The sequence below is a fragment of the Erpetoichthys calabaricus genome, chromosome 8 (assembly GCF_900747795.2).
Source record: "Erpetoichthys calabaricus chromosome 8, fErpCal1.3, whole genome shotgun sequence".
Classification (NCBI taxonomy): domain Eukaryota; kingdom Metazoa; phylum Chordata; class Cladistia; order Polypteriformes; family Polypteridae; genus Erpetoichthys; species Erpetoichthys calabaricus.
Window position 1 is genome coordinate 102,963,369 of NC_041401.2, and position 25,684 is coordinate 102,989,052.

Genomic DNA, 25,684 nt, shown 5'->3' on the forward strand with positions numbered 1-25,684 from the left:
AAGCCCACCTTCATTTGTTTCGCTGCCTTAATCTCATCGTCATCAGGGGGTATTAAAGAATGGAAAAAAAATCACTTTCAGAAAAGAAACGGACAGGAGACGGCACAGTGTTTGAAGTGTCAATACATAAATGGCACTGTCGTCTGTCTTTGTCTCCTTCTTAGTCGAATTCGCGATGCTGTTCAAACTCAACAAAAGATCTTAATGGAGCTTTCCCTCCCGCGTTAGTTTTGACCGCATTATTATTTGTATATTGCACCTGGAGAGATTGGGGGGTGTTATTGAGTTTTGTGCCCCACTGAGTTTCGTAAGTATATTCTAAATATATTGTGAGGATACGTGTGTCAGCAGAGCAATGCTTTATTAGATTAGCAGCCTGTTAAAACCGAAATATTTTGATACTCTTCAGTTATTTATCGGGATGCATTGTCTGAAATCGTGACACTCGCTGTCACTAGGATGTCTGGCCACTGTAGTAAAGTATAATGTCAGTAATGTGGTGTATCATTACAAACCGCAGGCAATGGAGCTGTGACGTTGGTTTAGTGTAAGGTAAATACTTAAAATGTTTATTTGGTTTCTGCACAGCGGCTTACACGCCATAGGGTACTACATTCGAATCTGGATAACCTTTTGTTTTCTGCGCTTGAATTTTATACTTTTATGATTAGGACAATCATCATAACTTACCTGTTACAACTTGAAAGCAGGAGGAGTGAGATGCTGATGCACTGCTTCTCTTTGTTTTTCGCTCCAGTGTCTGGGAAGACTTCATAAAACTGGATGGAACAACATGCTGATACAGAGGTTTCCTCGCGCGCGCCCATCTCGATTTGCCGCTGGAGGACTGCCGTTCCATGTGTGCGCAATCAGCCAGTGACTACGACAGCGACTTCGTACTCGCGCACAGCGGCTATCTAATGTTAAAAAAGAGGAAATGTTCAAGTTGGTATAACCGTGTCAAGGTAAAAGTGAAACAGTTAACTAATTAGTGATTGAAGTCGTGCAGAACGTTCTTCTATTTTAACACAGACGAGCTCGCAAATTTGCCAGGGATATTAAATGTGAGATTTTGAAACTTTAAAACTTTGCACAGCTTGATAATGTTAACGATATCTCATCGTAAACGGAATGGTCTCGACATATTCTCTTGAAAAATAAGTGCATCACATTCCAACAAAATGGGTAACATGGGGGTGGGGAGTTATTACATGTGGACAGACAGACAGACATGGGCAATTGCAATAGGAGATATCCGCTATAACAATGGCGCCTTCTTGCGCCCGACCCGGCACAGACTCACATGGAGGCACGTATAAAAATCAAAGGTTTATTTTTCTTCACCTGTGGGGCACATCATGCCCGTGAACAACACAGGAAATACACTGTCCCAAACTGGCACTGAACACAACCAAAACATGCCCTTCTGGCACAACCACTCCTCCATTGAAGCTTCGTCCTCTCCTCCGGACTGAGTGGTGGTGGCTGGCCCCTATTATAGCCCACCCTGAAGTGTTCCACATGCTTGGTTCCAATTGCACTTCCGGGTGGGGCTGTAGATTTGTCCAGCTGGGTGGTGGAATCTATGCAGCACCCCCTGGCAGCCACCCCAACTCCCAACTGGGCTGTGGAGGACTCCATCTCCCATGGAGCCATGCGGGGAACTGAGGCCCCATTGTCAGCCAGGGAGGCTGCCACCAAGCATCCCCAGGGAGGTATTGAGTAGTCCCTGGTTGCTCCCCCCAGAACATATGTAGAAGGGGTATCTCAGCCGGGCATGGGACCTGGCCGCCCGCCACACTGCATTATATGTGAAGGTATCTAAAAGAGCAATATTAACAGGGAGCTCCAAATAGAATAGTCCTTTATATATGATAAAACAGCAAATAGAGTATGAAAGTTAAGCACAGGCCTAGCATACTTATTTTAGGATGCTATTTATCTGTTATTTCAAAAAATTGTTATAGTGAGCTCTCTGAGTTTAATTTTTCTTCTATTGACTCTATAAAGAGAACAAACAAAAATTATCTGTATTGAATAATAGGCTCAGTCAGCAATAAAAATAAAAGTGAAGACAGCAGCAATCCTTTGCTTTTTCCTGCATTTCAGGAGATTCCCAGGCAGAGTAAAAATTAAGTCAGCATTTCAACACTTCTTACATGAAAATAGGTAACATAATTCAGAAAACAAAATAAGAGTTAATTAAAAATAATGATTAGGGAAGACTTGGTTAATAAGAAACCAACAAATAGCTGATTACGCAACTGGGACAGAAAGGTTCAATAGGTCAACTGTAGAGTTCAATAGTTCTCACTTTCTGGCTGTTAACAGCATTTGCTGACATTCCACTCAGAGTGAGGAAGTGCTGGAGGATGGAGGTGTCCAGCTCCACATCACATCAAAAGAAAAGGAATTTTGAAGAAACAAGGATACCTGGCTTTAGGGTGGACCAGAGGCCTCCCTGGTATATAAACATCCCACTGGCACTGCAGGTACTGAGAATGAGGTATTGTGGGTTTTTTTGTGCCTGTATCTGTGAGAGATAAAATGTAAGACTGCAAAGACAAACAAACAAATGGAGGGTAGCAGACATGCAATTGAGGTTTATAATGATAAAACAATCAATCATAAGGGCTTCAAGTTGTGGAACACCAGAATCTCACCAGGGCTGCAAAGCAGGACCAAGCCTGGGGTGCAAATAGCCCTCTTCACACAAAGCTGCTTTTGCTTCAAGTGTAAGGATTTATTTTATTACTGTAATATCTTTGTTTTTATTCTGTGAGAGAGGAAGTGTCTTTCTCATTACTTCTGTTTAGGTTTCAAAACATTTAAAGTGATATGAGAGACTGGCTTAAATGTGGAAAGATGTATCAAATATAATTATAAATAATATCTTTACAAATGAAAGCTATTGCTGCAGGATAGCAATTATTGGAAAGACCCAGTTATTGTGCATCAAATAGCGCTATGCTACAACCACAAGAGGGCCGGATTGTTAGAACTCATGCATGCCAACCTTACTCAACGTTCTCTACCTGCGCCTTCCTACTTCCATTGCCTCAATGTAGTAACCATGTCAGTGCTAGTTAATGCAGAATTTGGAATTTTCCAGAAAGCAGCTTCCTCTAATAGTACATTTTTCTATTTTATTGGCATAACTGTGAAAACGTTGCTAATCCTGGTCTAGTCTTTTGAAATTTTAATGTAAGATGCAGAAGTAGATCATCAAAGCCACTTTCATAAATTCCTAAGCCAAACAGCTTTTGAGCATGCAAACACAATTCAGACCATGGCTGCCTTTACTGTTGAATTTGTATATGTCCACCTTGTCTTTCCATTCTGCATGTTTGCTATATTTACAAGTATTGACACTGTCCCATCACAATCCAACTCAAGAGAAAGCAGTCTTAATTAATGAATGGAAACCTGCTGGATGGAGTGTGAGCTTTATCCTAAAGCAGTCTTTAAATATCTGCAATACTTTAAATAAAACAGCATAAACTAATCTTAGGAGTAAGTTAATTGCTTTTGCAAAGTTCACAAAAGATAGAAGTTATCTAAGCATTCAATACATTTTAACTTCTACATCATTTATTCACAAATCTAAAATGGGCAATATATCAGTCTCCATAACCAAAGACAAATTGTCATGCACATATATTTTTAAAAAATCACTTGTTCCACTGTAAAAGTGACACATACAGTATACTAAAGCACATAAAAACTTTGTTGTCATTAACCACTGAGAGCACTTTACTGTGAGATGCTGTAGCTTTTCCTAATAGTGTATACCTGGCAGCATTAAGGACCTTAGAGTGCAGTTGTCTTCATTTATTAGGAGTAGCAAGCATCATACTGTCTGACTTTTTAATGATGGCAGAATACTGTTACCTTTAGAAAACATGTACTGTGAAGGTTTAGAATAACATACAGAGTATTTTTACATTCTTTCCCACTAACAGTTTGGTGAGAAGTGAATATATGTGACAGTGCTTTAAATGTTGAAAATACTATGGACATATCATTGGGTGAATCTCAGGAAATCTTTTACATGGAAGTGGCTGCATGGCTTTTATTATTCTTCTTATTGTTGTTGTTATTATATTTGGGACACACTACAATTTTTATTTAACATTAGAGCACAGCAGGTTAAATGATTTTCTCAGGATCACACAATCAGTTGAAGATGGGAATTAAATTGGCAAATTTTTTGTTTACGTCCATCCTCACAATTCATCCTGATACAATAACTAATTAAATAGTTTTATTTTTAGTTATATCAGAAAAAACACAAATCATCAAAGCAGCTATAAGTGCACTATTAAATCTTGTGAATTTTGATATATTTTACCTGAACTGTTTGCAGTAGTAAAACCATCAATAGTATGAACTTATTGTAGATAGTAAGAATCTTAATACAGAAACAATTCTAACAAACAATCTGTGCTTTACTAAACAAGTCCTCTTCTAGTCTCTTCTGTAAATAAATGAAGAAATGTGAAAGTTCATTTTTATTATTTTCTAATAGGTAAAAATAAAAGCAGCATTTAACAACAGTATATGTAATACTTATATCCAGCTATTGGTCACATTGTTAGTATGCCCACTCATTTACTTGCAAAGTGCCTGATCCTCCAAAAAGCCAATCATGAAGTGGCAAGTTAATATATACAGTGTATTGTATAGCATGCAGAAATGGTCAGTAGTAAAATCAAATACTAGAATGAAATTTGTAGGAATTGCATTAATGCAAGGATCGTAATCCCCATGTTGATTTCACACCTTAAATAATTCATGCCGTTCTGGAGGGAAAGATCCTACCTGATGATAGGTATGTATAAATGAGTCTATCCTTTTATGAAATGCAAAATTGACTGACTGATTCAGCCAGTTAATCAGTCAGTCAGTTACTTATCAACAAAAGCACTATATCATGTTTAGTTAAAAATCTGAAACTTAGCAGAATTATACATCTAGGGCACCGCTAAGAAACGACATTTCGATATTTCAGTATTTATTTATAAAAACTGCCCCTACAATAGAAAAACTAAATATCCTAAAATCTAAAAAATGCTTTTACTGATTTGATTTAGCTTTGGTGACATTGCAGAAAAAATTAAAGCCAACACATTTTTTATTTGTTGATAGTAATATTGTAGCAAATAGGCTATACTAATGCACTGGATCCCTGCTGAGAAATGAGAGTTCCACTTTATACAAACGAATGCCGCCAGCAGAAGTGAAGTGGAAGGATGAGAGTTCAGCAAAGTTCAGAGAAGATGTGGTTTGCAAGTGCACTATAAAGTTTGAGTGTGGGAGTAAATCAGATCCACCCAAATATGCTGAAGGCTCTGGACATTGTAGGGCTGTCACGGCTAACACAGCTTTTCACTGTTGCATGGGCATCGGAAGAAGTACCCCTGGGATGGCAGTCTGTGGTGGTGCTCCCTATTTTTAAAAAGAGACACGAGAGGGTGGGCACCAACTATCAGGGGTCCAACTATCAGTCTCCATCAAAATGCTCATGCCAGAGTACTGGAAAGAAGACTCAGTCCAGTTGTGGAACTTCAGATCCAGGAGGAGCAAAATGGATTCTGCCCAGGCCATGGAACAAGCTCTTTACTCTCATGAGGATCTTGAAGGCGTCATGGGAGTATGCCCAATCAGTCTACATGTGTTCTGTGGACATAGTTAAGGTGTATAACTGTGCTCTTCGATTGATTGTGTTGGGGGCTTCTGGAACAGTTTGCAATTCCAGGACCCTTAATAAGAGCAATTCAATCCCTATAAAATCACATTGAGAGCTGTGTCTACATATTCTGAAAAACATCAGCACTGTTCTCACTGGGTGTGGGATTCTGTTGGAGCTGTGCTTTGTCTCCTATCCTGTTTGTGATTTTCTGGACAGGATATCAAGGGGAGGGGATGGGAAGGTGTCCAGTTCAGTAGCTTTGGATTGCATCGATACTTTTGGCAGACAATGTAGTCCTGTTGCTTCATCAGGCTGTAAACTTCAGCATTGGGACTGTTTGTAACCAAATATTAAGTGACAGGGATGAGGATCAACACCTCAAAATCTCAGGTCATGGTCCTCAGTAAGAAAAAGGTGGACTGCCCTTTCTGTCTGGGAAGTGAGTTACTGCATCAAGTGGAGGAGTTTAAGTACCTTGAGGTCTTGTTCACAGATGAGGGGAAAAGGGATGATGAGTGGAAAAGGGATGATGAGATTGTCAGATGGTTCGAGTTGGTGAGCGCAATTATGTGGGTGTATACTGATACACAGTGGTGAAGAAGGAACTGATACAGAAGGCAAAGTTCTCCGTTAATCATTTGGTCTACATATCTACCGTCACCTGTTGTCGTGAGCAATGGGTAATGACCAAGTGATCAAGATTGTGGGTACAAGTGGCTGAAATGAGCTTTCTCTGCAGGGTGGCTGGGCTCTCCTTTAGAGATATGGTGAGAAGCACAGACATCTGGAGAGAGGCTTAGAGAAGGACTACCTGACCCTCTGCATTGAGAGGAGCCAATTGAGGTGGTTTGGGCATCTGATACAAATGACTTCTGGATAACTTCCTGCGGAGGTTTTAAGGGCACAACCAGCTGGGGGGGGCGAGACCCTGGAGAAGATGCAGGTCTCACTGGTAGGATTATATCTCCCAGATGGTATGGGAAAGCCTTGGGATTCCTCAGTATGAGTTGGCAAGCGTTGGCTGTGGAAGTGACGTATTGGACTCACTGCTATGAATGTTGCCTTTACAACTTTGTTTCAAATAAGAGGAAGAAAATAAATGAATAAATTAACCTGTTCTTTTCTGTATAATGTTTAAAATGTTCAGTTCATTGTTTAGGTTGTGTAAATGTGCAGCCTGTAAATATCAGTGCTATATGTAATAAATACTTGGTTATTATGGGCCAAGTTACAAGACATTTTAATTATTGTAGCCACCAAAATGCTTGGAACCACATCTAAGGCTGTGCGTAAGTTAAGTTTACATTTAGAAGATGACCATTGTATCTCATTTCTTTAATCAGTATGTATTCAATTCATACTATATTAGCCTGTAGGATCTTCTTTCGTCAATGACATTGCATGAGCTATGAAGTAGGAAATGATCTGTGCCCATATTTATCAAGCATCTCATGATTATTTTGAGTTGCACTAAAATACTTAGTAGAGTAAGAATTTCTTCTACCCCTGAGTAGGACATCAGAATTATTTATGCAGGGTCCTACATCTACTCCCATTAAGGAGTAGGAGGCAACGTTTGAGAATGAAAATTATGATTTTACGATACCCTTCCTGCAAATTGGTACTCATGATTACATTTTGTAGTTTTCTGATACTAATGCTAAAGCTTCACCATAAAGATACTATTAATAATAGTAACATTCAAAGTAGTAGGAGAAGAAGATGAAGGAAAATATAAGGTAGGATTTTGCACTAAGTTACATGTAATTGTTGCAAGTTTGCAACAACACTAAGAATAATATTGTAATGAGTGCCAAGATGTAAATACCAAGGCACACATTCTTAATGAAAGTAAAGTCCAATAACGGGCATGTTTGTTTAATAATGAATGAACCACAGCTGTACATTCAGAAGAATCACCTTCTCGCTGTTATGGCCATGGAAAACACCTCATAAAATAACAGTTACTGAAACTAACCATAGCTATAGGTTGTGTCCATTCTTCCAGTGTTCCTTATCATCTTCCAGAGTCACATGCTGTGTCCCTCTCCATAATCTCCCTTTTCTTCTGTGAGTATATATTTATCTAATGCCCCGGGAATCTATGCCTGCCTTCTTGATCCTTCCTGGGCTTGTACGGTATAATACAAATGTTCCAGGATTTTATGGACCGTAGAGCTCAGTGTACCTATATGACTTTTCACTATCGATCATCTATCTGGCCCCACTTTTCTTCAGGGTAATAGGCTGGAAATTACAATACAGTACCTATTTATTGATACTGTGATATCGCTTGTGATTCACATATGCATGCTCATCCATACTTGGAGCAACGATCAATGCACCTTACTTTAACATTACTTGCTTTAACATACATCATGTGGAGTTGTGAGGAAATGTACAAATATTTGTATTACTTCATGTGTTTGGTGTAAAATTCGAGAAATGGTAGTTTGTGACATAACCAAATCATTGGTATTGCAAAGCAACATTTTCCCTGTTGGCCAAAAATATAACATTTCCAACACTTTGCAGACAGCGCTTGACTTCTTTTCTTAGATATAGCGATTATATAACACTAGAGGGTTCCCCCCTGCACGCCAACCCAGCCTGCAGTACGCACCAGCCACATTGCATCTCAGCCTCTTGCGTTGTGAAGAGGTGGGCTAAACACACCCCAAGGAGACGCGGTCACTCCTCCGAAATCCCCTGTTAAACAATGATACAAAGGGAAACAAATGCATTTTTTTTACCTCCTCTTTGCTCGCTCAGCTGCTGGCTTGCTGCTGCTTCTGTGCCGTGTGATCTGCATCTCGCACAGCGCTTTGAGCATTTAAAGGCCTGTACAGCAGCTGTCCTACTCTTTGTCTTTTATTTCCGGCCCTGGCCGTGGTTAAATCTTTTGGTACAAAGTCTCGTCTCGCAGGACGTGATTTCTTCATATGTTTTAGTTTATAATTTAAAAATGGAATAAGAATCTGAAAATCTAACAACATCACAATAAAGTTCAATAAACTCTGAAGAGAATGATACCAAACATATATATGTAGGTTTTTAAAATAAGCCCGATTTAAAGCATGACAAAAAACGTCACATAAAATCGTTGCAGTTTTAGGCTTGGGATTTTATATATATAGAGTAGCTATAAGATTTGTTATGAATATTATTCCTTTGATGCCAAATTGATATCTTTTTTGAGTTTATTGTTTTCTAGTGTTTGTAAAACATTGAGTCTAAGACTTTGGAGAGCATCTTAACATCATTATTCAGTAGTGAGATTGGTCTGTATTATGCACATTGTAATAAGTCCTTATTTTTTGTAGGAAAAACAGTAATTAATGCATGGCGAAAAGTTTGAGGTAGAATTTTATTGTCTCTGGCATCTATAAATGTTGATAATAAAAGGGGAGCTAACTTAATACAAAATATTTTGTAAAATTCAGCCGGGTAGCCATCAGGACCCACTCTGAAGTGAGTTTATAGCATCTAGTAATTCTAATAGTGTAAGAGGCTTATCCAGTTCCTCTGCACTTAGAGTTTCTAGCTGTTGTATCCGTAATGTATCAAATAAATCATTAGATTGTGTCTTGTATTCTTTAAACTGAGTAGAATATAAGGACTTATAGTAGTCTCTAAATGCATTATATTTTTATGGCCAATGATTCTAGCTCCATCTGTGTGGGTGATTACTGATATTACATTGCAAACTTCCTGCTTGTGGATTTGTTGAGCTAAAATCTTATTAGCCTTCTTCATAGCCATGTTCATAGTAATGATGTCACGATTTTAAAATGAGTTGTTCTGTTTCTTTTTTTTACAAAAGCAACATTTATTTATATAGCACATTTTCATACAAATAATGCACCTCAAAGTGCTTTACATGATGAAGAAAGAGAAAAAAAGACAATAAGAATTAAAATAAGAGAACACTGATTAACATAGAATAAAAGTAAGGTCCGATGGGAGGACAGAAAAAACAAAAAAACTCCAGACGGCTGGAGAAAAAATAAAATCTCCAGGGGTTACAGGCCATGTGACCGCCCAGCCCCCTCTAGGCATTCTACCTAACATAAATGACATCAATCAGTTCTCATTGTATTCAGGGTTCTCATGGAAGAACTTGATGATGATGGTCATGTGGACTTCTGGTCTTTAATCGATCAATGTAGGGACATCACAGTGCTTTGATTAGGTGGTGGTGGCGCAGATCGCCACCACAAAGGTTGAGTTCTGATCGCAAAACCTGTCTTTTCCTAAAAAGTGCCTCATTTGGAAACCTGTCATGTTCTTGATCTGTTCTGGTAATTTCACCAATTAACTCTGAGGCCTTCTTTGTTTCCAATTAATTTTTGTGGGAGAGTTATGAGATAATCTGTCCTCTTAAAAATGCCTTCAGTGTTTCCCAGAGTATTCCTACAGAAACCTCTGAGGATGCATTTGTATCTAAAAAAATCAATTTGCTTGGATATAAATTGTGTACAGTTCTCATCAGCTAATGACAGGGGATTAAATCCCATTACATCCTAAGAACCGCCACTCCAGCATGCATACTGCCTATTGGCCTATTTTGCATCAGTCCTAAATTATGTGAAGTTGGATTCTTTTTGGTCATAATATCATTCTCTCTGCGGTGGGCTGGCGCCCTGACTGGGGTTTGTTTCCTGCCTTGCGCCCTGTGTTGGCTGGGATTGGCTCCAGCAGACCCCCATGACCCTGTAGTTAGGATATAGCGGGTTGGATAATGGATGGATGGATATTGTTCTCTTCAATATTATTCTTGGGGTATGTTACAATTGCACAGTTACACCCATGTGAAAAGGTAATTACACCTTCTTTTACATATGCTGTATATTTTTATGTCAGGACATAACTACCGGTAGCAACAATCTTCTAGTCCTCACTGTTTGTAAAATAAGTTAAATATGACCTCAGGTGATCAGGATCATCATTGTCTGACAGGGATTATCATTGTCCACTAGGCTGTAATTTTTCTGAGGCCCCTTAACCCACACATTATATTAACTAAATAACACCCCAACAGATCAGTGTTTTAACCATATTTATTTAAATACTTTAAATGCTCAAAACATAAATGTTTCTAATCATGTAAGATAGAACTGAATAAAGATAACTAACATTATCAAAACGTAGATACTTGATAATTTATGCATGTATACATCAGCATATGGCTGACATGATTTAATTTTTTAAAATCCATTCATCCATTTTCTTAAGTCACTTCAGAGACACAGTGAGCCAGAGTCTGACATGACAGTTCATGAGTTTAAGACAGGGCTCAGCCCTGGATGGGGCAGTGTTCTATCACAAGGCATACTCATCTGCAAAAGGCCAATTTATAGTTATTAACCAAAACTGCAAGTCTTTGGAATATGGGAGACGAAATATACAGATATTGAGAGAACATGCACCATCCACATAGATAGATAGATAGATAGATAGATAGATAGATAGATAGATAGATAGATAGATAGATAGATAGATAGATAGATAGATTCACAATAGTCTGAACACATCAAAATGATTAAAAAGAAAGAAAACGTCTGACTTGGCTGTTACAGTCAGAGTGAGGCATTATGCAGACATATTTCTGCTAGTATAAAGGCCCCCCAATAGTGTTTCTTGACACACTTCTGTTGAATAATTCTTTGGCTGAAAGTGGCACTCGTATTAACAGTAAAAAAAAATACTTTAACTGTAAATATATCTCTGTCAGATATTGTAAACAGTCAAAACTACAAATGTCTCTCTACTAGACATTGTAACCAGACAATCAAGCGCTATACTAAAATAGTAAAATGATTAGGAATTTGCTTCAACAAATTTATAGCAAGGCTGCTTTTTCAAGGCAGAAATATTGTACTTTATGTACCCCAAGGGGAAATGCCGAAGCTAAAGAAATATAATAAAAACCAACACAAAAAAATGTGGATTGCTGTTGATATAAAGGAGCCCTCGTAACATTTCTTGACACACTACTGCTGAATTATTTATTGGTTCAAAGTCCTTAATGTTTGTGTGTTAGAGAGGATGTACAGTATTATTGAAAATTGCCGTCAGCTTTGTTTACTTTCTCTGCTTCACTATTAACCCGAGGGGGATGTGAGAGCATCCCATAACTGAGCCTGCCCTTTTAATTGATTTATTTATTCAGTAGGCCTCTCTTGAAGTGATGGTACCAGCTCAATGTAGAAAACTGTACTGGCCATCACCATTATAGAACATATAAAGTATGTCACTACCCACATTGAAGGAACACATCTGCTCTTCCCTTTCTTTTTTACAGACCAGTTTAGTTTGTCACTGATGTGGATTCCCAAGTACTTATAGCAATGTACGACATCCTCATTCATTCCCTGAATAGTGACTGTGCATCAAGAACATTTCCTTGGTTTTGCTGATGTTAAGTTACAGACAATTCACTTTGCACCAAAAAACAAAGTTCTCCACATGACTCCTACAGCCTGTCTCATCCTCTTTATGAGTACACCCAGTGTACATGGCAGATGTCTTACTTATATGTTATACATTTACCTTAAATGTCAAATGCCCAGTTTATAGCTTTATAGCAATATTACTGTAACATGTGCAGAGTACAGTGAAATTCTTACTTGCATGCGCTAATCAACATGCAACAGGTTGCTATTCTCTGGCACCACGATTAAGGACTGTAACTACCTTATCTCCAAACTGTCATCCTTGAAACTGTCATCCTTGCATGAAGAATGCCTTGTGTCTCCATTATATTTAAAAATCAAGCTTATAAGCAAATGTTTCACCTATATGGAAAATACTCAATTTATATGACAACTGCTCACTTATAAGTAAAGTATCCAGCTTACATGGCAAATTTATCACTTATAGTATACAGTAAGTCAGAGATACAGTATGTCATATGTCACATCTAACATTTATGTCAAATATCTAGCTTAGATGTCAAATATACAGTTTGCATTGTAAGTGTATCACATATATTTCAAAAGCAAATATCAAGGGTGAATATCGTATATGGTAAAGATTTTACTTTTTTGTCAAATACAGAATACAGTACTGTGCCTTGAGGGACACAATATTTAACTTTAGGACATAATGACAGAATTATGTCATTACATTTCAGCACATGCTGAAATCATCTTGATAAGCATGAATAAAACCAGGCAAATAAAATTCTTAATTTTCACATTTCTATAACAGAATAGAGTGATCAATGATGTTTGATGGCTTGCATAAATCTAATAACATAATGAAATTTCTACATGAGTTAATGCCAGTCTGAGACTTCTCATGTGAATTATAATGAGTAAAGTGGGAAAAAGCAAATTTAAAAGAAATTTATAGCTATTAAGTATATTTATACATACATCTAGTTTTTATGTTTACAATAATAGTTCGAGAACCGACATTTTTAGTGCATTAGGAACTGTCCCAATTAATAGAGTTCAGTTGATAATTTTAAGAATGGATGGAGACAAAACAACATGTTAAGATTTTAAGTAGTTTTGTTGAGACTGGGTTTACAGGACAGTTAACTTGGTTTCATTTTATAAGTTGAAGTTCTAAATTCAATTTCTGTTACTATGTATAGTATAAGGCTTGATACCACAATATTAATTTATCAAGGTGACAGTAAAATCTGAGATCTTTATTAAAGAAGTTCACAAGATATGCTGACACTAGATTTAATGTTGCCATTAACCCTTCTTAAAAATCACTGAGACAGGGGTTTGAACTTTCCCCTTCACTTCCTGAAACAAAAAATGATGTTCTGCCACAGCTCTACCTCATCATGCCTAACCAAAGCTCTGCCTTCTCCTCTTCCAACTACATCATTTATGGATTCCTACACTGGATTTCTATTGCCACCATTAAGATATGTTTTTATACTCCACGTGAAATGAAGGATTATACCTGGAGACCTGGTGAGAACAGAGTATGAAGTGAATATTTTGCATTTTTTTACTTTACACTCAATGTCATCATTTTTGGACACTTCAAAAATCATTGTAACATACTATTTGAAAGTGGTTATTTTGAAAGGTAGAGCAACCTAGAGCAACCTAGAGCATCGACTTGGAACAATAACTGATATATGCAGTATGTCACAAAAATAACCTTTCCTACACTATGATGTTCAACTTGAGAGCTTAAAAAACTCAAGTCATGTTGTGAGACAAATACTGTACCTGTATGTAAGAAATTGTGACCTTATTTTTCCATTACTTCTTTTTTTTTTTAGCATCACCAGGGTGCCTAGTAGTTTGGTGATATTACATTGCAAATGACAAAGAATAAGTAATAGCTTTTTCTTTATAATTAATTAATTCAACCTTTGTTAATTTTACTTAAAATTAATGCTTTAAGGTGTTATGCATCCTATCTACTATATAATAAAACACTAAGGTCTGTGTGTATAGGCCCCCTCTGAGTAATCTGATTGGTCAGTTTAACTTTGGTGTGATTCATCAATTTGACTTTGATGACGCAATGAAAAAGGATGTGCGAGTGTGAGAAACTTGAGGAGGAATAAAGGCGTATGAGGCACGCTGACAGAGCTGCCTTCAAAGATGGCAAGTAAAAAACAGAAAGGTGATTAAAAAATAATGACAAAGTCTGAGATGAAAGTTTTACACGAACATGCTCAAATAACGGAGCTCCAGTTAAGATTTTTACACACTTAAATACAGAATAGAGTTGCTGATGATACATGTAGGGCAAGAGATAGCAATGATTTTTAAAATATTTTTTACCTGTCTTCAACAGGTTCTATTGCTAGTCTTATGTAATTGACCATAACGATCAACAAGTTAAATACATTTTATAACCAAAACAATAGATTTAAATTCTATAGGAAAGGTTTTGGGGTTCTTCATTATTACCTGAATATCTTCTGTTGACATTTCTCAAAATGAATATGTTTTTAAAGAAAGAAATCAATTTCTAATACAACTGACATAAATCTCCAAGTGTAATACACATTTAAATAAAACAAATGGAGAAGCACACAAGGCATTTTGGTGCACAGCCCTTGGTCTTGCAGACCTGAACAGTAGCTCTGGGGAGGAGGATAGGAGCAGTAGTTTATATTTCGAATGTCAATAAAAGGTCAGAAGATATAAACTGGGAAAGAAGACAGTGGCATCCTACTTTTTAATTTAGATGTTGCAACAGTGAATACAAATTGATGTTTAAATCACTGAAATATACTTGTTCATTTTTACCTATAAACAGTATTAAAGCTGAACATTAATGCTGTTTGCTCACATATTTCCACCCTATGAGATAGCATGAGCATCATATTGTTGAACTATGATTCGTCTGGCCTTAAAAGATCGGTTTGATATTTTTCAAGTCAACGTTATTTCTTCACAATAACTGTATATATTAATTTTCTTCAGAAAATTGTGTTCTAAAGTGAAGCGTTTTTTTTAATAAACTTTAAAAACACCTTGTCCTTGTGGCTGACAATGGGGCTGCAGGATGCTAGAGTCCATAAGGGAGTCTATAAGGGAATGAAAAAGCCTTAGAACCTACCCATTGTGTCCACTTTGAAGCAGCAAAGGTTTCAGTTTAAAAAAATGTGCCTTACATATTTATGAGGCATCTTTCTTCATCAGTAATGTTCTGAAATGGCTTATAACAACAATCAGATGCACAATCAAATTATATGATTATTTTTATCTAAATGGTGCTGAAATTTTGCCCATTACATTCTGTCTGGTTATTTTACTTAGACTAGATGGCAAGACTTCATGCTTAGTGGCAGCATAAGTGTTTCATTGTACTTTATACAAATGACAATAAATCTGAAATGAACTGATTAACACCGCATTGTATTTTTATCAAAAGGTATAGATTTTCGAAAGAGCAAAATTTATTTGGTTTGCAGTGTGCAGAAAAGGCAAGTGTGTACCACAAACAAATGATCAACTTTTTGAATGCATCCTACATGCCTTACATCTGGTGGTACCAGGATAGGCTAAACTTTCTTGTGACCCTCTATTAGAATAGTTGGATTTGAAAAACATCAATAAGGTTTGTTACATATTTAAAATGATTATGCAGTGTATAATGAACTCTTCATTGTACCATTCTAGCATGTGTTCATCCTGTCTTCAGTGCTTGTGATGGTGCACAGCCTTCTTTTCAAGGGGCTCCAGCAACAAAGGAAGGATGTGAACCAGTATGAAGACCAATTTATGGCCACAAGCCTTTTCACTTCAGGAATTGCTACGCTAATGCAGACCACTCTTGGGAGCAGGTAAGTGCTAAGATGGCCAAACTCTGCTTTTCATTGTTTTCTTTGCTTTTAAGAGGGGGTTTCTGGAAAAAATGTAATATTGCAGTTTATCTTTAAAAACCTGTTCAAATGGATTCTGAAGTGCCTGTGGTCCTGAGCGCTCAGTCTGTTTTAAAGTGAAATACTACCTTGTTTCAGACCTCCCTGGGTTCATCCTAGAATGGGTAACTTGGCCACAATTTCTCTAACTAGTAATTATGTGCTGACTAGGAGGACCCACAATACCTCTCCAGTGCTCCCTGACTTCATTCTGTTTTCTGAAGATAGAATAAGGTATTCCTGGCACCTGCTGAGTTGCATGCATTTCATCATCCACCAACTTTCCTTCCCAGGGTGCACCTCTCTATGTCTCTCTCCAATGCAGATGCCTGGTTTCCTTTCTGAGCTTATCCCACATTACTGTTTCCTACTTTTTCACACTGGCATGTACAGGATTTCTCTCTTATTGCCCATGTAATTTCTTCTCTCTTCTGAAAGTTTTCTTGTTTGTCCTTTGGCAGTCCTCCACCATCCTAGCTTTTTTCCTAACACTTGCACCATCCTGCCAGTTGAGTACTTCTTCACAGACAGTTTATACTGTACTATATTTTCTGCTAAATTTGATGCTTCCTGAACCATGTGAAACTGCATTCCAACTTCTTGTCCTAGTGAGACTTGTGGTGAAACTGAGTTAAATTAGCGGCATATTTTTAGTATGCAGACTGCTTTAGTTAGTATTTAAGCAACTAGGAAGAAAGCAGCCCAATAACTGGATTGCACACTCATAGAACATAGAAGAGAAGCACAAAAACACAAGATATTCAAACATATTTAAAATGATTCTTGCACTTTAAAAGTTAAATATTTAACAGACATATTTATGACAAGATTGAATTTGTAGCAAAGTTCAGCATTTGGTTTGTAAAAAAATGTGTATAATATATTCTGTTTCACTTCCAATGAAATTCATGACATTTACACAAGAAACGCACTCAGTTGCTGTTTAGAAGTGTTTTTATACATTAATTACACATGCACTTAGTTGCCAGTTTATATTTACCTTAAGATCTCTTGTGAAAAAAATCTGTCCTTGTAATGCCAGAGGGTGTTTTTGTTAGCAGTGACTTTCCATGTAGTGAGTTTACCTGTGGAGAAAACAAGTAATGTTCAAATTGTTGCATTTTTATTGTGTCTTCATGTGAAAATGACCTCCAAAAAAGTTATCCATTTTGCAAGTTGCCTGCCAAACAAATGTTAGCAATTTTTCTGGTAAATATGTAAATATTGACAAGTTGTGCCCAACTTTATCTGTTGGATAGCAGTGATAATTGAGCTGTAGTCATGTGATAGTTGGGTAGGCAGTATATTAAAGGGGAGATGAGCTTTTAATCTACTCCTGGATTTCTAGTGATTTAATGTTTTTTACCATTTTTCCACATCTTAGATTTTGTCTTTTGCCTTGTTTTAATATGTTTGTCTGTGTTTTCCCTTTATTTTTGTATTTTGACTTCCTGATTATTTTTAACCCTTGTCTTGGATTACAGTATATAATTTAACAGGGGTCACAACAAGAACAACAACAACATTTATTTATATAGCACATTTTCATACAAAAAGTAGCTCAAAGTGCTTTACATAATGAAGAAAAGAAAAATAAAAGACAAAATAAGAAATTAAAATAAGACAACATTAGTTAACATAGAAAAAGACACTGCATCTTTTCTGTACTGCTGAGTGCAACAGGGCTCTCCATCTTTGTGGCTTGGCCTCTTTTGTTGTGCTGAGCAGCTGACTAATTACTTTTCTGAGGGAAAGTTGGGTGATGTGCTGATGACAAATGTGTAATTTAGGGAGATATGGTAAATATAGCTTGAGTAGTTGAGGAAAGCCAAAATTCTTAAGTTGTTTTGCAGTACTGATCTTTGTTAATTCAACAATTTCTTCTGTTTTATTGTTTTTATATAAGAACAATTATCATATTTTTAAACAGAATCCTTTGTTCATTTGTCCTTTTATTTCTCATAGCTCTTTTCCATATAGAGTTTGTTGTGATACACTTTCAAAATACCATTTTCGGATAATGATTTTGTCTTTTTACATTAAGTCAATGACCGTGACTAATTTAAGTTTTACATTTATTGTTTTTTTTCTCTAGTGAATTGTAGCTCACATTGAACCAGCATAAATTTCTTTGCCTTCCCTCCAGGCTGCCACTGATGCAAGCTCCCTCGCTTGAGTTCCTCATTCCTGCGCTTGTCTTGCTTACAAGCAATGAACCAAGACATGACTATAATGGTAAGAACTAGGAAGCCTCTTATGTCATTATTCCACCAGAATGCCCTTTCTGCAATATTTTGTTTAGCTTAAAATTACTATAGTCAATAGCCTGTATGACAAGGAGACACGGTGGCTGAAGAGTTGACCCAATAGAACAATACTTTGAGCTGCTGCTTCTTAGCTTCTGGAATTCGGTTTAATTACAGGTTTAGTCTCTGTATACAGAGTTTTCACATTCCCCATGTATCATCATGGGTTTTCTCAAAGTATTTCAGTTACTTCTGTTAGTATGAGAAAGTGTGTGTGCATGAGTGTAACCTGTGATTGACTTGGTATACCATCTTAGGTAGGTTCCTATCTCTTTCTGAATAGATTTCAACTCTACACAACCTTGTAGCATGTTCTTATAGCACAGGTCATCTTCCTAGATAAATGTATAAGGACCAGAGTGTATCTTGCTTTTTTTCCATGGGGGTGATGGGAGCAGTGCATTTTAAATAATGCTCAATGTAGCAATGAATTACCCTGACAATTTTCTTCTCTAAGTAACGAGAAATACAGCGCTAACCAAAAACATGATAATGAAACAGATATGGTGTGTTTAAAGATGGTCCACGTACAGGCTAAATCCTGGAAAGTAGCCAGAGTAAGTCTGAATTAGCATACACTGCCCTATTTTGGGGTGGTCATAAGAAATTTAGTGATTTACTTCACATTGTTTAATGTAAATATTCTTGTTTGTAAGAAATCTGACATTTTTCACCTTTTGATAGGGGTCCATAGAGGGCTAGATCCTGAGTAAAGGAACAAAAATCAAAAATAACATTTTCTTAATCACTGACCTTGAAATAGTCTAAAACGATACCCAGCATCCTTATATTTGAAATCTGTCACTTTTCCCTTCTGGGTAGCAGGACCACCGGTAAATAATTAAATATCAAAAATATCATATTTGTGTTCAGCAACTTTAGAATAGCGAAAAACGACACTCCACATGCTTGTATTACTGATCCTCATTTTTTTGAGGTTTTATGAAAAGAAGTAACTTTAAGCCCTTCATATCCCATTAGGGGCGAACCCCTGGGGGCAGTTGATGTGACATGCAGAAGTTCAAGTCCTCCTGATCATTTTAGTTGAAATTACCAATTGTTTTACTCTTCATCAAAAGGATAAAATTGCTAGCACAAAATGTGGTCTTTAAATTGCATAAAAATGTGTTTTTTGGGGTCTTTATGGCAAATAATAGGGGGGAATCTCAAAAGCTTGACGTCTTCTATAGCTAGACATCATGATGCATCTAACAGTACTGGTGAGTCGGGAGGCGCCAGACATAATAAACTGAAGTGATTTCAAAGTGTTGATAAGTAATTCTTATAAACAAAATTCTTATAAACAAAATATCTATACAAGGTTCAATTCCTGAGACACTATTAGTTTTTTTAGGTACCAAGTAATTATTAAATTATTACATATTAGGAAAGCAGATCTAAAAGAGAACAGAAAATGAAGTATTTCAGATTTGATTTAAATGTTATCCTCAATGGAGACTTACAGACAGAGTTTAGAGAATGAAAGCAGAAACCACACAGTTAAAGTAGTGTTCATCTAGAGCTGTAAAATGGCTTTGGAGATAGTGGAAAAGTGCACATCACGTAATGTTTAATAGTTGAACAAATTTAAATATGCTGAGCAGTAATAACCAATATTATAAGTTAGTAAATATTATAGCTCTGTAGAACAATAGAACACTCTAAACGAGAACAGACCATTCAGCCCAACAAAGCTCGCCAGTCCTATCCACTTATTTCTTCCAAAAAAACATCAAGTCAAGTTTTCAAAGTCCCTAAAGTCTACCACACTACTTGGTAGCTTATTCCAAGTGTCTATTGTCCTTTGTGTAAAGAATAACTTCCTAATGTTTGTACGAAATTTACCCTTAACAAGTTTCCAACCTTGTCCCCATGTAATTGATGAACTAATTTTAAAATAACAGTCTCGATCCACTGTACTAATTCCCTTCATAATTTTAAACACTTCAATCATGTCACCTCTTAATCTTCTTTTGCTTAAACTGTATAGGCTCAGCTCTTTTAATTTTTCCTCATAATTCAACCCCTGTAGCCCTGGAATCAGCCTTGTTGCTCTTCTCTGGACATTTTCTAGCGCTGCTATGTGCTTTTTGTAGTCTGGAGACCAAAACTGCACACAGTACTCCAGATGAGGCCTCACCAGTGCATTATAAAGCTTGAGCATAACCTCCTTGGACTTGTACTCCTCACATCGTGTTATATAACCTAACATTCTGTTAGCCTTCTTAATGGTTTCTGAACACTGTCGAGAAGTCGACAGCTTAGAGTCCACTATGACTCCTAAATCCTTCTCATAAGGTGTACTCTTGATTTTCTGACCGCCCATTGTGTATCCAAACCTAACATTTTTACTTCCTATGTGTAATACTTTACATTTACTGACATTAAATTTCATCTGCCAGAAGTCTGCCCAAGCCTGTATGCTATCCAAGTCCTTCTATAATGATATAACGGATTCCAAATTATCTGCTAATCCACCTATTTTGGTATCACCTGCAAACTTAACCAGCTTGTTACTTACAGTATATTCCTATCTAAATCATTTATATATATTAAAAATAGCAGTGGTCCTAGCACTGACCCCTGTGGAACACCACTCTTAATAATAATAATAATAATTTTTTGCATTTATATAGCGCTTTTCTCACTACTCAAAGCGCTTTTAACATCAGCCAAGATATAATTAAGTAATTACATTTTGAACATGTTAATATTTTTGAGAGTGAAATAGAATATATGATTAAATTGAAAGTTTGATATATTCACTTTGTTAGGCCCACAACAAAACTTCTAGCAGCATTCTAAAACAGTTGTGATCTGCTTGTGCTTTATGCATAAACCCTGTTGGTAAGAGAGCTGCAGTAACCCAGTATTCACAGTAACTGTAAGTATTCCACGAGCTAGATGCCTCTGAAGTATATGCATATCAAAATGGAAAAGTATAGTGACACAGTAAGAGTGATTTGGTGAAAAGACACTACACTTGTGATTTTAGAATTAAAGTTCAGGGTGCTGTTGAGTATGACCTGAAGACTGTTTACAGAGATTAGTGGAATAAGGTGGCAAGATCATTCAGTTAAATCTGAGATTTTTTTATATTTACCATACATTCATAAAGCAATGTTCTTGGGTATGACAGTGTGCCTGCCCAGGGCCAATAAGAATTGAGTAAAGAGCTAAGTATCATGAACACATGGGCTGAATATGAACTAATATTGGAAAATCAATTGTATCAGTGGCCATATGCAGAGAATGAAAGATGTGGACTGAGTATAAGACTATGAGGGACCTCCCTGGAGAGATTCTGCAGAGAAAAAAAATATTTTCAGAGCTGAATGCATATATCCAGTGAGTATAGTACGAACACTTCAAGGGCAGACAGGCAACAATAAGTCCCCTTTGGTTAACTGTGTTGAAGGCAGCTGTCAACACAGGGGATGTGTGTAGCAAGTTTCAGTTTCATCTCATTAACAGTATAGTATAAATACTGCCTGCTTCTTTGCTGTAGCATTGTAGGTATGTAGAACAGAAGAATTGAAACAGATGTTAATCAGGTGGAAGAGGAATTAGTAATAGATTCTGGACAGAGAGGAATAAAGTAAAATTAAAAATGACCAAGAGTTAGAACAGAAGAGTCAAATTCTGGTTTCATCTTTAAAAGAACAAGTCTTGTTATTCTGGTAGCAGCCACAACTGAGCCAGGGTGAAGGGGAGATGAATTGTGTGTGCTTGTTTGTTGGCAAGAGCAGCATGAACACTCCAACAGTGACTTAAGAAATTGATAGGCATGAAGCTGGTAACTGTTCTGGAATGAAAGAAAAAAGGGCTTTTGAAAATCCATGACATACAGGTTGTGGTAGATGGGAAATTAGGTGCAACCCTTGTCAGGTAGTGAATAAGTAAATTCAGAGAATTGGCATCATTTTTGTTGCAGAGTTAACTATAAGGATGAGTTCTAAAGAGATTAAAAGAGTCAACAAATTCTTAGGTTAGAGTAGTTAAGTACAGTTAAAGTGGCTAAGGATTAGAACATTATTGTTGTTGTTCAACACAGAATTCCACAGCTCTGCACCATTGAGGAGCCAATCCAATTGCACACATCTTTAGCGCTTTGAGTACTGAGAAAAGTGCTATATAAATGTAATGAATTATTATTATTATTATTACATCTGATAACGTTTAACTGCCTTTGCATTACACATCAATCATATAAAGTGACATGCCCAGTCTGTCTCACAAATGCCCATTTCAAGGTGTACCTGACACTTTTATAAAAAATCATCCATATACTATTGTTAAGGTTAGGCTTGTGGGAGTGTTATCTTACTCAAGAGCACTAATGACTGTTGAGTGGGTGTTTCTTGTTATCCTGTAGTAGGAGAGTTTTGCTGCAGGTGGCAGCCAGGTCCTTATTGGAGTTTTTGGTGTGTAAATCATGTGACATAAACATTCAATTTGATTGGCTGTTCAGTGGAACTCATAAATATCAAATCCAATTGGTTATTCAGTGGATCTTCTGAATTGCAGAGGCCCTTCTCGGTGAAAGACCTTCATTGAATCCTAAGATAAAAAAATCGGGAGTGATCTCCCCTAGACTTCATGCTCAGATATGGTGATGGATATTTGAGGAGTAAACCGCAAGACAATGATTATATTTTTATATTATGTACATTAAAGAACCATCAACAACAAATGAAAATCAAATTAATAATATATTGAACAATTATTATAAAAGTAAAGTTGAAAAAAATCGGACTCTGCAGCTGCATGAATAAAAGGTAAAATACCACTTCCAGTTAACGGAAATATTCCAAAAGTTGAAAGAAATCTATGTTTTGTACCTAATACTTGTATGCAAAATTTGGTTGACCTAAGTGAAAGTGTACTGAAGTTATCGTGTTCACACACACCCACACACACACACACACAGACCCACAGACATAATTCCAAAAAACGATTAATCAAAATCTCAAAACAGAATTTTTGGAGGATTACAATACTTTCTCTATACTTTGTAAATGAGAAAATAAAAAGAATTGTAGTGAGAGCACAGTATTTGTGCATTTGAGAAAAGCATGGAAAAAACAGAAAACATTAGACACATTCCTGAAAGAACAGAGATAAAATTGCATGAAGAAAACCAAACATGTTTAGCATTTAGATGTGAAAGGTGGCAAGGGGATTAATGATTATTTTGAATTCTAGGCTCATGGGTGTGTAAATTCAGTAAGAGTTTGGTTCAGAGTTGGGATTCATTGAAAAATATATTGACCAGACAGGGAGGGTGATCCAGTTCATTCGCTAAAAAGGCAGATGCTTCTCTGGAGATGCAAAACTCAATTTAAATTGTGTGTTAGAATACAAATATTACCATGGACAATCTGACGAAAGTTAAAATGTAGCTAAATAACCCTGAAACTCACTCCTGCCATGCTGTGACTATTGGACTTGAAACAAAGTAGAAATACTTTCACTAATGATATGTACTTAACTGCAGGAACAAATGAAACTTGGACTGGAGATGAGTATGATGAGAAGATCCACTGCATGGACTGGAGTAGAGAGGTGGGAGAATTTTCCTGATGTCAAGACAAAAATCACTTCAGTCACTGTAGACTGAGAGTACTCAATGGAGACTTTCTTAAACATGACACTCACGTACACACACAAAATGTGGGATCACCTCAAGTTGATTCTTATTTCCTCTGGTAAGCCAATAAGATTTATGAAATGTATTTCTTCAAGTTAACAATTCTACACATTTACAAGATTTATCATTATGCACTGCCCTACCCTGTGCCTTTTGATGCTGGGATTGGCTTCTGGTCAGTGGAATCCTGTGTTGGAATAAGCAAGCTAAGGACAAGAGTGCATTTCAATCTCTGTCTTCAAGCTATATGGTACATTTAGCTGCTTATGAAAATTGTTGACATTTCCATAACTCCAGCTAAAGGGGTAGAAGACACTATCCAGGTTTGCCTTTATTTTGTTTAAATGTTCATTGTGTATAGGTATTACATAGTTTAATTCCAAAAACCTTTCGCTCTCTCCTTGGCAGCTCCAGGGTGCTGTTTTTGTATCTGGCATTGTCAGACTTCTTCTGGGGCTATCAGGCTTCTACGGTGTTATATCACGCTACTTCAGCCCGATGGTAGTTGCACCAACACTTTCCATCATTGGACTGTCCATTTACAAAGAAGCAGCGCTCTTCTGCTCAGCCAGCTGGGGCATTACTGCGGTGTGAGAATTATTTTGCTTTTTTTCTGGTTTAGTCTGTGTGAAGTATTTCAGTGGACCTTCCTTCCTTCCTTTCTATGGAAATCTCCAATAATGCATTGCCCCTTACTGTATGGTGGGCATTATGGAGAAAAAAGGCTGTTCTGAGCTATTGGTATGATCTTTGATAGATATTAAAAGCTTAATTATTTGGAATTGACCTACTGTAATCAGTTAAAAAGACAGGGGTGATTATATTTTCATTATGTGTATTTTTCCAGCACTTATACTAAATGATATTGTACTCTATATCTTTTTTTCAGTGTGGTCCTGTTGATTGTCCTGCTGTCCCAGCACATGCATAACCTCTTTATCCCATCATGCCGGAATGCCACTTCTCAATGTATTACCCAATACCCAGTCTTCAGGATGTTTTCAGTAAGGCTCTATAGTTTGCACCTTATTGTTAAAAAAATAAAAGTTGAAAAGATTTTCATTTTCAGCTTAGGAGCTTATTTCATTGCAGCGGACGGATGTGATATGAAAAAACCCAAAAGCAATTGTGCAGTCAGCTATGCATACTCCCCACCGGTACAGAAATAGTGTTTCTCATGAAGGCTTTTAAGGATATGCACATCATGACTCACAAAAAAATGGTCTTCAGAGATATTGGCGCCTGATGATTATTATTTAAATGGTTTATAATTAGTCACCAGTTATCTACTTCAGGTTCTGTGCAAATTGTGATGGACTATCAGTCTCCAAGGTCTGTTTGTGCTCATTGTTTTTAGTTTACTTTCAAATACATGAAGAGCAATCTTTTAGACATATAAGACTACACAATGGCTGTTTTTTTTTTTTAAAAAAGAAACATTTATCAGACTTTACTTTAATCACATTGATTTTTTAAAATTGAATTGAACTAATGATGAATATTAGCTATGGGAATTTTCCTAAGAACTTGTAGATTAGGTTAGTTGTTGATTCCAAATTCGTAGTCTTTGGGTGAGTGGCATTACAATGGACTGCTGCCGTGTCTAGGGCTGGTTTATGCTTTGTGGTTGATGCTGCCAATGTAGGGCTCTTGCTTCCTGTGAACTAAATTGGAATCAGCAG

At 36.8% G+C, this 25,684-nt stretch overlaps 1 protein-coding gene across 1 annotated transcript in view; it reads left to right on the plus strand.

Moving 5' to 3' along the window:
• The first annotated feature begins 2,312 nt into the window (after positions 1 to 2,312).
• Positions 2,313 to 25,684, plus strand: part of slc23a3 (solute carrier family 23 member 3) — an 81,836-nt gene continuing 58,464 nt past the window's right edge. The window contains exons 1-6 of the mRNA XM_028807225.2: positions 2,313 to 2,492; positions 15,805 to 15,968; positions 18,193 to 18,281; positions 23,850 to 23,917; positions 24,411 to 24,592; positions 24,892 to 25,006. Of these exons, the coding sequence (XP_028663058.2) occupies positions 2,373 to 2,492; positions 15,805 to 15,968; positions 18,193 to 18,281; positions 23,850 to 23,917; positions 24,411 to 24,592; positions 24,892 to 25,006 (738 nt within the window). The 5' untranslated portion in view covers positions 2,313 to 2,372. The remainder of the gene's footprint in view (positions 2,493 to 15,804; positions 15,969 to 18,192; positions 18,282 to 23,849; positions 23,918 to 24,410; positions 24,593 to 24,891; positions 25,007 to 25,684) is intronic.